At 42.6% G+C, this 14,529-nt stretch overlaps 2 protein-coding genes across 3 annotated transcripts in view; one reads left to right on the forward strand and one right to left on the reverse strand.

Annotated features, from left to right (window-relative positions):
* Window positions 1-8,996, reverse strand: part of XPO5 (exportin 5) — a 49,552-nt gene extending 40,556 nt beyond the window's left edge. Inside the window, exons 1-5 of one of the 2 annotated variants that reach the window (XM_086706931.1) lie at window positions 8,708-8,996; window positions 6,598-6,719; window positions 5,620-5,692; window positions 3,756-3,893; window positions 3,429-3,611 (exon numbers count right to left, since the gene is read on the reverse strand). In XM_086706931.1, the coding sequence (XP_086563057.1) occupies window positions 3,429-3,611; window positions 3,756-3,893; window positions 5,620-5,692; window positions 6,598-6,719; window positions 8,708-8,812 (621 nt within the window). In that variant the 5' untranslated portion in view covers window positions 8,813-8,996. The remainder of the gene's footprint in view (window positions 1-3,428; window positions 3,612-3,755; window positions 3,894-5,619; window positions 5,693-6,597; window positions 6,720-8,707) is intronic. The other variant, XM_086706930.1, reaches the window with a different exon arrangement.
* Window positions 8,997-9,078: 82 nt separating this feature from the next.
* Window positions 9,079-14,529, forward strand: part of POLH (DNA polymerase eta) — a 41,848-nt gene continuing 36,397 nt past the window's right edge. The window contains exon 1 of the mRNA XM_025926022.2: window positions 9,079-9,393. The gene's annotated coding sequence lies outside the window, so the exon portion shown is untranslated. The remainder of the gene's footprint in view (window positions 9,394-14,529) is intronic.

Here is a 14,529-nt window from a genome sequence, read left to right on the forward strand (position 1 = left end):
AAACACACGGCTTACAAAGAAATATAACAGATGAAAATAAGGATCAACAGTGCTAGTGATGAAAGAAATCTAGCTTAAAACAAAGCATGAGCATTTTTTCCACATTCAAATAAAAACAAATTATACCTAGCAAAAGTATACTGAAATAATGTAAATGGAGAAAAAACAAGAAACAAAATTAAATACAAGTTATGACCATGTATATATGGATATTACAAATCACAAATATTACATGCTAGACAAAAATAACATCTGTTCAGTAAATGTACAATTATAACTGATTTTTACCCTTCCATGTCCAATTCGACAAATATTACACAATGCTAATGATTTACGCACACAAAATTATTTTCCAAAAAAACTTCTGAAGGGGAGCTGAAGGGGAAGAGAAGCAGGAATAACAACTTGTGAAGTACCTGAAAAGTCACTGCCTTTAGGATTATAAAGGATTTGTTTCACAATTCCTCGTCTCAACTTTTAAAAATGCACTTGTTAATAAAGGACAAGTATTAAACCTTCGTCAACAGTGACTGAGCAGAGGTGTTAATGGGTGGAGACGGGTAGAACCCTCTTACCAGCATCTACTGATGCTGCCCAAGAAGGAAAAGGAATCCAAGCAACAATAGCCAAGTCTAGTCTTTCCTCTCCAACAATTTTTCACTCCCACTCTGACCCTTTATGCTCCCCTCAGACCAGTTCAGGGGCCAGGTCATGGGCCAGGGAGAGTGAGCTTACTCATCTGATCATTGTTAACATTCAACCAACTGCCTAATCGGGAAGGTGAAGGGATAGACAGAGAGAAGAGATGGAAGAAGGGATGCAACTTCTCAAGCAAAAGAAGTTGTTCCAGGTACAAAAGATGGCTCTCGGCTGTGCTCTGGTCTTGGACACAAGTGGTAGCCTGGTAGATGGAGGGAACTGAAACTGAGGCTAAAGAAAAACACCAGCGTATGTTTCTAATGTCTCAGCTCGGGCATGTTGGCTAGACTGCTAGAGCATCTAAGGGGTCATAATGTGTTCCCTTTCTCCTACAGATCAGATCTCCTGGGGAAAATGAAAACAATACCTCCTTCACTCTCAATATAAATAAGTTTCTAAATGCCAATATTTTCCTGGTATCTTTTGAAAAATCTTGGGGAGATATTTTGGGGGAAATGGGCCATTCTAGTGTAAAGAACGGGACTTGAGTTCCACCACAAACATTAGGGAATCTTCAATAATTATTCTCTGTACCTTCATCTATAAAATGGAGACTATACTTTCAGGGTTGTTTTGAGGATTAAATAACACATAAAGTGCAAACAAGTATATAGCATATGTTAGGTACTTACTGAGTTCCTCCCCACCCCAACAGCTCATAGTACCTTCTCCTCATTTGTGTTAGTATCTACCATTTCTCTAAAAATACAACGAAGGGGCACCTGGGTTGCTCAGTAGGTTAAGCATCTAACTTTTGGTTTCAGCTCAGGATACAATCCCTGGGGTTGTGGGATGGAGCCCCACACTGGGCTCTGTGCTCGCAGCATAGAACCTGCTTGGATTCTCTCTTTCTCTGCCCCTCCCCTGTGTGCATTCTCCCTCTCAAAATAAATAAATAAAACTTAAAAAAACAAAACAAAACAAAAGAATGAGGGGTGCCTGGGTGGCTCAGTTGGTTAAGTGTCAAACTTTGGCTCAGGTCATAATCTCGTAGTCTGTGGGTTCAAGCCCCAAGTGGGGTTCTGTGCTGACAGCTCAGAGCCTGGAGCCTGCTTTGGATTCTGTGTCTCCCTCTCTCACTGCCTCTCCTCCCCCGCTCACACTCTGCCTTGGTCTCTCTCTCAAAAATAAAATGTTTAAAAAAAAAAAAAAGAAGGAAATGTGTTTATTTTGTGAAATAAACACATACAAGAATTCTAGATCAGGGTTTTACCACAATACTTTGGCATTCTGTGTTGGATAAGTCTTTACTGTGAGGGACAATTCTGTGTATTATAAAATGTTTGGCAGTATTCTTGGCCTCTACCCACTAGATGCCAGTAGCAACCCCTAGTTGTGACAATGTGGGGGGCAAAACCGTCCTTTGCTGAGAACTACTGTACTACATTAACTTTTACATGACATTCTTCTGAAAGCTCTCTACTAAAAAAAGACAATGGTTGGAAAGATAGATCTGGCTTGCCCTTTTCTGCAGAAGAGATACCTTATCAGGAAGAATAGAACACAGGTATTTCCCACTTTTCAAAATTTTGTGTTATGCCACTTTGTTTTTAATGACCCACATTAATACCTGTTTTCTCTAACTGAAAGAAATCTGAAGAGGATTATTTGCTTTTACAAAGTGAGAATAACTTTCAGCCTTGTTAGAGCAAGCCCTTATAGAGGCACCACTAAGTTCCTTGCCCAAGAATGGCAGTCAGCATCTCAGTCAAGCAGCTGCAGCTTTAGACTGTCTGTGGGCATCTGTGCTTTACTGTGATTATTTTGTGCATCTGTTAACAAGACGTGTCCTAAGATGTCAGAAAAGCCAACGAGAGGTGTTTTCTTTTGGCATGGGAATGCTCAAAAAATTTTCCACATAAATTAATGGTAATTTCTTCATACTATGCCATTTGGGCTTACAACAGGTTTCAAAGGAACTTCTTTCAGGTAGTGAGGTAAACCTGTACCGAAAATCATATAGTCAAGAGGAATAAAACCCAGCAGTTTCCACAGCAAAAGGGACCAGAACTAAACAGGGCATCTGACCTACCAGAAATCCGGGCTTTAAATATTTTAAATGCTAAGAATTAATCATTTTTATACTGATTTAAGAATTTTCTTATTGTTTTTAAGAAAATCTTTTTTTTTAACGTTTATTTATTTTTGAGACAGAGAAAGACAGAGCATGAACGGGGGAGGGTCAGAGAGAAGGAGACATAGAATCTGAAACAGGCTCCAGGCTCCGAGCTGTCAGCATAGAGCCCGACGTGGGGCCCGAACCCACAGACCGTGAGATCATGACCTGAGCTGAAGTCGGCCGCCCAACCGACTGAGCCACCCAGGCGCCCCTCTTATTGTTTTTAAAATAGATATGGAAACTCATTGACTTGAGTTTCTTGGAAAATTACTTCCAGTTTTTCCTGTCATCTGTTTCTCTTTTGATGGTTTTCTTTCGCTCAACTTTTAACTTAGAAAAACAAACAAAATCCCACTCATATTAGAAAATAGAAGTTTGGGTGCCTGGGTGGCTCAGTTGGTTAAGTGTCTGACTCTTGTTTTTGGCTCAGGTCATGATCTCATGGTTTTTGAGAATAAGCCCTGTGTCGGACTCTGTGCTGACAGCACGGAGCCTGTTTGGATTCTCTCTCTCTGCCCCTTCCCCATTCACACCCTTTCTCTCTCTCTCTCTAAAAGTAAATAAACATTTAAAAGAAAATAGAACTTTTGGGAGGTGAGGTATCCCTTACCACTTGTCGGTACTTGTTTACATTTTCTTGAAGCGTGTTAAGTAGAAAACTAAATATTCTTTCCATGTTCTGGGTTAACGTTTGTTGGATATCCCTTCTTCTTTGAGGGGGTAGGGTTTGAAAGGTCACTACATCCTCTGCCAGTCGTAAAAGGATGAACATCACTAATTCTGTCTGTGTTTCCTAGATCAAAGAAATAAAGTAATTAAATTAAATAGAAACATCATTTTCACTATGGGTGAGCCCAAAGACTCTTTTCTGTTGACAAAATGAACTCCAAAAGAGCCCCTCCAAAATAAACTGAATTGATACAGCTATATTTCATACCCCTTGTTTAGAAAGAGTATCCAATTCTATTAGCATATCAGGCCAGTGCTGTGGCCACTCCCGCTTGATCATTTCTACTACAATTCGAGACAAAACATCTTTAATATGGTTCTCCTCTTCCAAAATGTCCAGTGTTCCCTGAAAAACAAAAAGAGATAGTAAGAGGTCTGTAAGACTGAATTTAAAAAACACAAAAAAACCAACCACCTGGGCTGTGAAAGTATACAGAACTTCAGCAGGCTTCCTTTTAAACTAAACAGAATAAAACCTGCTCTCCAGGTCTGAGTCACCTGCCCTGCATTCTCACGAATCATTTTCCCCACTTAAAGCTTAAGTGAGGGTTGCATCAGCTAAAAAAATGACTGTCACACAGAGCAAGGAAGACATTACTGTTCTCCTTTACCAAGTGAAAAGGCTCTCATATTGACTTTCATTTTGTAAGAGCGCCAACGTGAAGAGTACAAAAATGAGGACAATAAGCAGCTGATAAAATGGGAGAATTAGGAGAAGCAACTGAACATGTGACTCATAGTTCTAGCATTATAAGACACAGAAAAACTATTCCCAGGAACGGGGCACCTGCATGGCTCAGTCGGTTGAGCATCCGACTTCGGCTCAGGTCATGATCTCACAGCTTGTGAGTTCGAGCCCCGCATCAGGCTCTGTGCTGACAGCTCAGGGCCTGGAGCCTGCTTCGGATTCTGTGTCTCCCTCTCTCTCTGCCCCAACCCACTCACATTCTGTCTGTCTCAAAAATAAATAAACATTAAAAAAAAAAAAAAAAATTCTCTCCCCCTGCCCCTCCCCTGCATGCACCTATGTGCACTTTTTCTCTCTCTCTCTAAATAAATACAAAAATAAAGTTTGATATCAAAATTAATGAATTAGGATTCCTATCAAGTTTCCCCAAAACTAGCAAAATATAAATCCTAAGTTGATTAATAATTCTGAAGCGATTTTAAAAACTTTCATATTTTATTAGAGAGGAAAGCAAGCACATGTGGATGTGGGAGAGGGGTGGAGGGGGGGGAGAGGGTGGGAAGGGGAGAAGGGGGAGAGAGAGGGAGAGGGTGGGTGGGGGAGGGAGGGAGAGACAGGGGGAGAGGGTGGGTGGGGGGCAGGGAGGGAGAGACAGGGGGAGGGGGTGGGTAGGGGGGAGGGAGGTAGAGAGGGAGAGGGTGGGTGGGTGGTGGGGGGAGGGAGGGAGAGGGAGAGAGAATCTTAAGCAGGCTCCATGCTCAGTGCAGAGCCTGATGCAGAGCTCCATCCCACCCACTAACCTGTGATTATGTCTTGCGCCAAAATCAAGAGTTGGATACTCAACCAACTAAGCCACCCAGGTGCCCTGAAGAGAATTTTTTTTTTTTAAGAATTTAAAGTAATCTCTATACCCAACATGGGACTCGAATTCACAACCCGAATATCAAGAGTCACATGCTCTACCAACTAAGCCAGCCAGGCACCCCAGGAATAAAGGCACTGATTTTGGAGATGAAATAATGGGAATTCAACTTTTCATGCCATGTGTGTTTAAAAAAAAAAAAAAAAAAGCTATGGATTTTAATCATGTTTAAAATCATATTCTAACTCCTGACACAAATTCATTCTGCATATTTTATATTGGCAGAATCATACAATAGTCCAGTTTGGAATGAAAGGAAACAAACAGCAAAGTGCAATCTAATTTAGAACTAAGAATCATGTTCATTTGTTGAAAATGTTTAATCTCTTCTGCCCTGTCAAGCATGCTATTTGACCTATGTAGAACTACTGAATTTTTACATAAATGCTACATTACAGAGGTTACACTTAGTCTAAACTACCTTTGAAACACAAGTCTTCCAACCAACCATTCATTCCTTACATTTGCAATCAGCTCCATGACACTGTTCTTCAGATAGACCTTCTCCAATCGAGACATGCTGTTCCACCGAAACCTGGCCACCAAAATGCATAAAGTCAAGAGAATCACATTAGAAGTTTTCTCTAATAGCTCTGATTTTGCGTTATATTATGCTGGCAATTTCACTAAGAAACTATACCTTTGATTTTGTACCTTTCAAAGAATGGACAATAACAGTCCATATCCAACCAAAATGCTAACAGAAAAATGCCTTGGGAAATAGGCAGTGGTCCACTAACTGAAATTCACACAAGGTTTGTGCACAGATTGGAGGCGGGGGCGGGGCTTGATTTTACTGACAGGCCAAAAGCAAATACACACCTGGGACAATTGCAACAAATGTAGTTGCTTTTCAGAAAATACAATGTTGATACCACTAACTCCTTTTTTTTTTGGTGCTGGCTTAGGAAGTAATAGTACAATCCCACAAAAACTGTGGCAAAGTCTTGAAAGGTGATTCTTATGATAGATGCGGGGAGGATAGGAAACTCAAGTTAGAAAGGGTTTTCAGTTTTTGTGATATAAATCCTCCTTTGGATTTGCCATTCAGAGAAGGAACACACCCAAACTTAAAAAAAAATTAAAAGCACAATGCCTAATCAGAGATGTAATTATATTTATACACTGTATTTTTCCAAAAAAGACCTTGAAGTCTGTTGGCACACAACAGGAGCTCAATAAATGCTGGCAGAACCAGTTAACATTTGTAGAATGCTTAGTATGTACCATGTATTTTACGTGGATGAAAGAACTGAGGAAGAGGAAAGTTAAGTCCTGAATGAGAGCTCTCATGAGGCTGTGATAATCTCTTGGAGAACATTCCTTTCTTCACGGTGATTGTTCTTTTCTACTCACCTAAAGATTAGCTCTATGAGTTACCATAAGAAATAAAGATATGTTCTCTCAAGAGTTTGGTGGTACCATCTAAAAGCTCCTTACTTGACAACGTGTTCCAGGATCTGAAGGCCAAAATGTCTGACGATGGCAATCTGTGTTTTCTCAGCCAACCTCAAGCCACAGGGGACACAGATAGGGCACTTTTCTTTAAACTCTTCACAGAACTGAAACAAGAAAAGTTAGTATTTCCCTTAGGAGCCAAGAGAAAGTGGGATTAAAAAAAAAAAATTCATCTTAAATTTTAAGGGTGCTTGGGTGGCTCAGTTGGTTAAGCATCCAACTCTTAATTTCAGCTCGGGTCATGATCTCACAGTTCCCGAGTTCAAGCCCCGCACTGGGTTCTGTGCTGCCAGCTCGGAGCCTGCTTGGGATTCTGTTTCTCCCTTTCTCTCTTCCCCTCCTCTGCTCATGCACTCTCTCTCAAACTTTAAAAATTTTTTTAAAAAATAAAGTTTCTCTTTTTTATGCTTATTTATTTTGAGAGGCCGAAAACACCCACAGGGGTGGAGAAGAGGAGGGGGGGGGGGGGAGAGAGAGAGAAAGAAAGAAAGAGAGAGAAAGAGAGAGAGAGAGAATGAGAATCCCTAACAGGTTTCCTGTTGTCGGCACAGAGCCGGATGCGGGAACTTGGCTCAGGTCATGATCTCACAGCTGGTGAGTTCAAGCCCTGCATGGGGCTCTGTGCTGACAGCTCAGAGCCTGGAGCCTGCTTCCGATTCAGTGTCTCCCTCTCTCTCTACCCCTCCGCCGCTCGCGCACATGCACTCTCTCAAAAATAAACATTAAAAACATTTAAATTTTTTTTAATTTTTTTTTTCAACGTTTATTTATTTTTGGGACAGAGAGAGACAGAGCATGAACGGGGGAGGGGCAGAGAGAGAGGGAGACACAGAATCGGAAACAGGCTCCAGGCTCCGAGCCATCAGCCCAGAGCCCGACGCGGGGCTCGAACTCACGGACCGCGAGATCGTGACCTGGCTGAAGTCGGACGCCTAACCGACTGCGCCACCCAGGCGCCCTAAATTTTTTTTAAAGATTAATAAAAACTTTGGGGGAAGGAATAAAGCAAATGCGACAAACTCTTTACAACTCTTGAATTTAGGTGAGAGGTATACACAAGATCATTGCAGTATTATTCCCTTTTGTGTCTATTTTTGATATTTCATAGCAAATAAACAGAACTCAATTGTTTGATTCTAAATCCTGTGGCATACATCTATATGTTTTTTAAAAAGTAAAGTTTTTCTCAAGTGATGTTCACTCTATAAAGTCACATCATTTAAAATATACACAGCACTTAACTGAAATTAATAAAAACTTAAGAAAAAAATATATACGCGGCACAAGTGTTTTCTCACATCCCATATAACATGGTGTGATGCGCGAATAAGTCTGCAATTTATTAGCATCCCAATTTATATTAGCATTCCTGAACTGCAACACAGGAATAAGTCCCAGGACCTGAGCATCCGGATTCAAGAAAAACTACTTTCAGGAAACCAAAGCGCCCTTGTTAAAAATGCAAAGTAAGTGGTAGAAGTTCATCTTTGCGCAAAATTACCCGAGAATAGAACACACTGAAAAAACATGGGTGGAAGGTGTGTGAGAATTAGCCCAGAAATCCCCAAGACACAGAAGAGGATTAGTAAGAGGAGTACGAATGCAAGTAAAGTGGCCCTAGAGGGACTGAAGCTCAGCTAGGATGGGTCAGGAGGGTGCAAGGAAATGTTTAATGCAGAGGAGACCGTAAAGAATGTAGCTGGTGTTGGGGACGAGACGGGCACGTGCGCCACGGGAAGGCTACGGTGTGTGGAGTTTAGGGCAATAATAAAATAGAAGCATCCGGCTTTGGTGCGGGCAGGAGTGAAGAGAAGTAGGGAAAGGACCGAGGAGAGGGCAGTGGAAAGTGGTGGTGAGATGAGAATCAGCAAGGAACCGGAGGGTCCCGAGAGAAGGGCAGGCGAGGCTAGCAGAGAAAGCCAAGAGAAGAGGCGCGGAGGGCGGGGAGGGAGAAGGCAAAGGCCCCCCGCGGTTGTGATGGGAGGTCCAGGGGCCGCGTGGGCGGGGACCGAGCAGGGTTTGGGGCCGCGCGGGGACCGCTGGAGCTGGGGCAGGGACTTGGGGCAGGCCCGGGGCGCCAGACCCCGTCTACCTTGAGGGCTTCCAGGCGGTAGCGCTGGGTGGAGCTGGGGTCCATCATGACCGTCACCGCTTTCACCAGCTGCTCGCAAAGCGCGTTTACTTGATCCATCGCCATGGCTAGTGCTACGCACCGCAAGCGCGCACCACGGCCGTCCCGGGAGCACGAGGCACCGACGGCTCCCTTCACGGGACCACACGCTGGTACCGGGCCGCGGCGAGCTGGGGGGTGGGGAGCGGGAGGAGGAGCGTGAGCTGCAGAAGCTCCAGCCTGGAAGGAGCGGGGGCTGCGCACGCGCCCGACCCGCCACTGCGCACGCGCCCGCGGAAGTGGCGGCTCCCGTGTGACTGTAGCTCCTCGGTGGGCGGAGCGGGGGACGGAAGGGGTACAGTGCGCAGACGCGTCAACGGCTGTTTTGCTGCGCGCGCGCGCTGTCTGATCTGCTTTTCAAGGTCGGGCTGCTGAGCGCTCAAACCCTGGCTAGGTCCGCCCGGCAGTGCGGTGGCTACCCTCCTGGGCAGGGTCGTCTGTGACCCGTGGTCCGTTTCTCCGTCATCACCGGCAATAACTCTCGAAACCGACTGGTCCGCTTCCGGAGAGGGGGTATTCAGGACTCCTTCATCTTCCTTCCAGTGGACGGCGAGCCCGGCATCTTCGGCGTCCGTGATTGGCAGTTCTTCCAGGTGCTTGCCACATTGGTAAGAATTGAGAACCGTTCTGTATCGCCGTTTTCAGACATTTCATGCTTTGTCTGTTAATTTTATGCTATAGTAGTAGCTGGTGAGGACGTTGGACCGAGACTCCGTGAAACAGAAATGCATACTCACTGAGATGTAAAGGCCCTGGTATGGTCCTCTAAGAGGATTTTTTTTTTTTTTTTAGGTGGAATAATAGTATCTTCGCTATGTCTTCAATCTCCTTCTTCACTTGTGTTCATTTTCCTTAGATGTGTTATCGCCTGATCGGCACCAAACTTAAAGATCCTGATTAAGTCGAGACCCTTGAAGATCAATAATTGCAATTATTGAAGGCTTTTGCAGTTTGGATCTTTTAAAGTACTACATATAAGACTTCAGAATAGTGGGATCCTTATTCGGAAAGGGGAGTTTTTGGCAGCGAATGTGTTTTCATTTCCCATCTTTGAAAAGTTCTTGCTTTCTCCAGCCTAATGCATAAACTGAAAACTTCAGCAGCGGTTAAAGTTTGCATATTGGGTTTTGTGTTTTTTTCGCAGTAAAATGTTTGCTGGACTTAAATCACTGCTTCCTATTCTTACTCTATTTCTATTTGTGTCTAGCATGGTACTTCCCTGGTGAGTGTGTGTGTGTGTGTGTGTGTGTGTGTGTGTGTGTGTGTGAAAATGTGTTTACTATTTTTATTCTGGCATTATCTGTTCCAGCACTACGCAAAAGTCGCCTCAAGGTAAGGTAATTTCTGACATAATATGGTTTTAACTTTTAAGTGTTTAAACTTAACACTTTATGCCAAGTTTCAGTGAGTGGAATTTATAAGGAATTTTTATAAAGAATTAATGCCTTGACTACTCAGACTTTTTAATTCATGTTTTCTTTCCACTAATCTTCTGTCATTGTTAGTTCCATGCCACTTGTCAACGTCAATGTTAATTTTTGATTTTTTTTTTTTTAGAAAACAGTTGAGTGTTTACTCAACTGTATAACCTTTTCTTTCATATTTAAATCATGAATTACTGGTGTTTCCATAAGTATCTTATTTAGGTCAGTTGTTTCCAATTTCTGCTACATATTAGAACTGCCTGGAGAGCTTTTAAAAATCACAGTGCTCAAGTCACACCCCATTTTGTGCCATCTCAGCCTAATAGTAATGTTTTAAAATAATAAGTTTAAATAAAATAATATCTAAGTAACATTGATATTTGGCTTCTAATACCAGACATCCTAATGTAATTGGTATATGCGTGTTTTGTGCTATCTCAGCCTATTGGTGGTAATACTGTGGTTAGAAATGCTTCAGGACACTCACCTGGGCTCCTGTGAGCTTCCCACAGACCTGTCCTGTTTCGAAACCAATGTTCTTATGGTTCTTAATATGATTGCAGGACACCCTTTAGCAGTGACCCTCAGGAAACTTTTTGAAAGAAAAACAATTTATTCCTTATAAGCCCTGAAGCTCACAAGACACACCAGTGAGCACACAGCAAGGTTACAGGTAGAGAGGGAGCAAGCTAGGACAGGCCTGGAGTTCTGCTTGAGGGTGGGGATCAAGGGTTTCACGGGTGAATTTAAAAAATAAGAGCGGGAATTTAAAGTACCAGAAGAGAGAAAAGGGAAAACAAAAAACCAAGTGTTCCAAAATGGCCAGTTATTGAAATCAACCAAGAACTCTAAAACAAAGGAGTCTCAGTTAGGGAACGTGGCCTGACACTTTATCTAGTCATTTGGCTGCCTATGTGTTTATTCAAGATAGTCATCTTTAAAGTAAGTGGATGCCTCAGCAATCCCGGCTTAAATCAGCCACCTGCATTATGAGAAAGGGGTGGCAGGAGCCACTGTCAGGGTTTACACGACAATCTACCCTGTGATGCCAGAGTCAATGATGAGGACGTTAACTGCCCTGATAGTTGGTATGTTAAATGTCAGGGTTAAATAATTATACAGGCAATAGTTTGAAATCCAGTCTGTAGCCATTGTCCCAAACTTGAAAGAGTCCAGCCATGAAAATGGGTCAGTGATCTTGAAGGCTAGCCCTGGAAGTCTGTTCACGGATTTGGGTAATAAGTAGTCTGCTTTTTTTTTTTTTTTTTTTTTTAAGTTTATTTATTTTGAGAGGGAGGGACAGAGAGAGACAGACAGAGAATGAATAGGGGAGGGGCAGAGAGAGGGGGAGAGAGAGAGAGAATCCCAAGCAGGCTCTGAGCTGTCAGCATAGCCTGATGTGGGTCTCCATCTCATGACCCCTGAAATCATGACCTGAGCCAAAATCAAGAGTTGGGTACTAAACTGACTGAGCCATCCAGGTGCCCCATGGTATAAATAGGTTTGAGCCTGTCCTGTGTTGGTAGATTGTTTCATATTCAGTGGAACCAATCTCTTGGTCCTGAGAATAACTCAATTTAATTAAAGTGTTGTGTCTTATTTCAGGAAGTGGTTGTGCAGGTGGGTTCCTCAAGTTAGGCCTGTTTAAAAAAAAAAAAAAACTGAGTAAATTTAAAGATCTACACTGGCTTTATTCATGGTTATGAATTGGGCAGCATCTCCTCTAACAAATAAAAAGGAGCTCCTAAGAGCTGTACAAAGTGAAAAGCAAGGCAGAAGGGGGCATGACAAGGAAGTTACTGTCAAAGAGTAGATTGTTTCAAGCAAGATCACCTTCCTTTTGGGGAAGGGAGAGGTCTATCAGGCAGATAGTGCTGACCAGGAAATTCCAGACTGACAGATTAAGATTATAATCCCAGTTTGTGAGTTCTGAAGGCAGTCAGTTGAGAAGATTTCTAGATGTCAGACTCAAAGCATCTTCAGATGGAGTGAGGGCAGACGGGGGCAATCTGTTAGATTTTCCTGGTTTGCAGTTTGAATGTCTCTGGTGATCTTTTCTGAGTGGCCCACGCAGCAACAGGCACCAAAATTGTCTATGCATGAGCTGTTATGTGATTTCTTTGAAGTTTATGTCAAGTTGTTCCACGTTAGCTTGCATGACTTTGGGAAAGGGCAGTTTTCGTTCTCAGTGTTTCCAAGTCAGAAGGGTGGGAGAACATTTGGAAATGTTAGTTTAGAGAGTTATAGCCAAATATTGGAGGAAACTAGAAGAATTCAGGATCCAGTCCAGTTTAGAGGTGGAAAAATAAAACCTCAAAGACCATTAACTTTGTGATATCCACAAAGTTATATTACTGAAACAGTCATTCTCTCACAATCACCCCCATTTCTTTTCAGAGATAATCAAAATAAGGCTAATTAAAAAAAAATAAGTATAGTCTCATTAAAGTAGGCCTGGTTATATACATAAGTACAGCAAGAATAGTGATTGACCATATAGACATTTAAATCTGCTTTCCTGGAACTTTTCATAAGGAATCTCAGATTGAACTTTTAAAAGCCTTTTGAGACTATGAAGCCAATCAAGAAACTTGCCATTAGGCTTTGCCTGCAATATGTATAGATTTGGGTGAATTCCTCTCTTCTTGAGGTTCCTAAAATACCCTGAGGTTCCTAGGCCTGCCAGGAAGAGACCTTCCTTACTCACCTGGTAAGGCTGTTGGGAACTGGTAAGCAGGGCGCCAGACTGATTTTTCCATGGGGCTTTATTGATTCCACAAAGTTAACCTTAGTTTCTTAACTATTCTATCTACATATGTGTGTCTTACATACATCATTCTAGTCAAAGTTTGGTAGTATAACCAATGTTTCCAATCGTGTCCTGTTAGAAGGAGAAAGATCCTTATTGAACTTATACAGATAATTACATTGCCATAAAAATAAGAATATTCACTGAGAGTTTTCTAATTCTGGAGGGATCAGGTAAGGAGAAAAAGTTTGTTTTCAAAAGTATATTTTACCAAATTGCTGTAAGTTGGAGATAGGTTAAGAGAAGAGGTTTCCTTAAATCTGGAAGAAACAACATTAAAGAACCAACAGTGTTTCTAATGAAAAGTCATAAGAATTATAATCATCCTCATCAGTTCATTCAGTCCTATGGAATTCTTTTTTTTTTTTTTAATGTTTGTTTTTGAGAGAGCGAGCGAGCAAGTGGGGGTAGGGCAGAGAGAGAGAGAGAGGGAGACACAGAATCTGAAACAGGCTCAAAGCTCTGAGCTGTCAGCACAGAGCCCAACGTGGGGCCCGAACCCAAGAATAGTGAGATCATGACCTGAGCCAAAGGTGGTCACCCAACCGACTGAGCCACCCAGGCGCCCCATTAAAGCTTTTTTAAAAAGTTTATTTATTTTGAGAGAGACGGGGAGAGAGAGTTACACATACAGACAGACAGCATGAGTGGGGAGGGGCAGAGGGAGAGAGAGAATCCTAAGCAGGCTCTGTGTGGTCATCTCAGAGCCCAAGGCAGGGCTTGAACTTAGAAGATCTAGAGTTGGATGCTTAAGAGACTGAGCCACCCAGGGGCGCCTGGGTGGCGCAGTCGGTTGAGCGTCCGACTTCAGCCAGGTCACGATCTCGCGGTCCGTGAGTTCGAGCCCCGCGTCGGGCTCTAGGCTGATGGCTCAGAGCCTGGAGCCTGTTTCCGATTCTGTGTCTCCCTCTCTCTCTGCCCCTGCCCCGTTCATGCTCTGTCTCTCTCTGTCCCAAAAATAAATAAACGTTGAAAAAAAAAAAAAAGAGACTGAGCCACCCAGGCACCCCTTGATATTAAAACTTATTTTTAAAAAACTCTTTATGATAATTCACTTTTAGCCAGCTTGATTACAGAAGGTATTCTCTTTTTATCTACCTATGATGTCATTGTGTGGCCCCACGTATGCTATGTACTTTTCAGTCCTGTAAGTACTAAACCTTTATTTTTTTCAATTTGCTGATGATTATTGCTGAAGGGCATCTTGCAATCACAATAAGAATCACAAGGGTTGGTCAGTTGTATTTTTTTCTTTTGGAAAGAGGAGATGTCTGTGGGAAGGTCACTGAAGCCCACGTGAGTGACCCTAGCCATTTCTAGCTGATAGCATTTCTCAGCTGATAGCTGAGCTAGCACAAAACATACCCATACCAATTAAATTAGGATGTCGGGTGAGAGAAGCCAGATATCAGTATTATTTAAATATTCCTAGGTTGGGGGACCCTGGTTGGCTCAGTCAGTAGAGGACTCTTGATGTTGGTGTCATGAGTTCAAACCCCATGTTGGGCATA

The sequence above is a fragment of the Puma concolor genome, chromosome B2 (genome assembly GCF_028749965.1).
Source record: "Puma concolor isolate L17-30 chromosome B2, mPumCon1.1.hap2, whole genome shotgun sequence".
In the NCBI taxonomy this organism is placed as follows: Eukaryota; Metazoa; Chordata; class Mammalia; order Carnivora; family Felidae; genus Puma; species Puma concolor.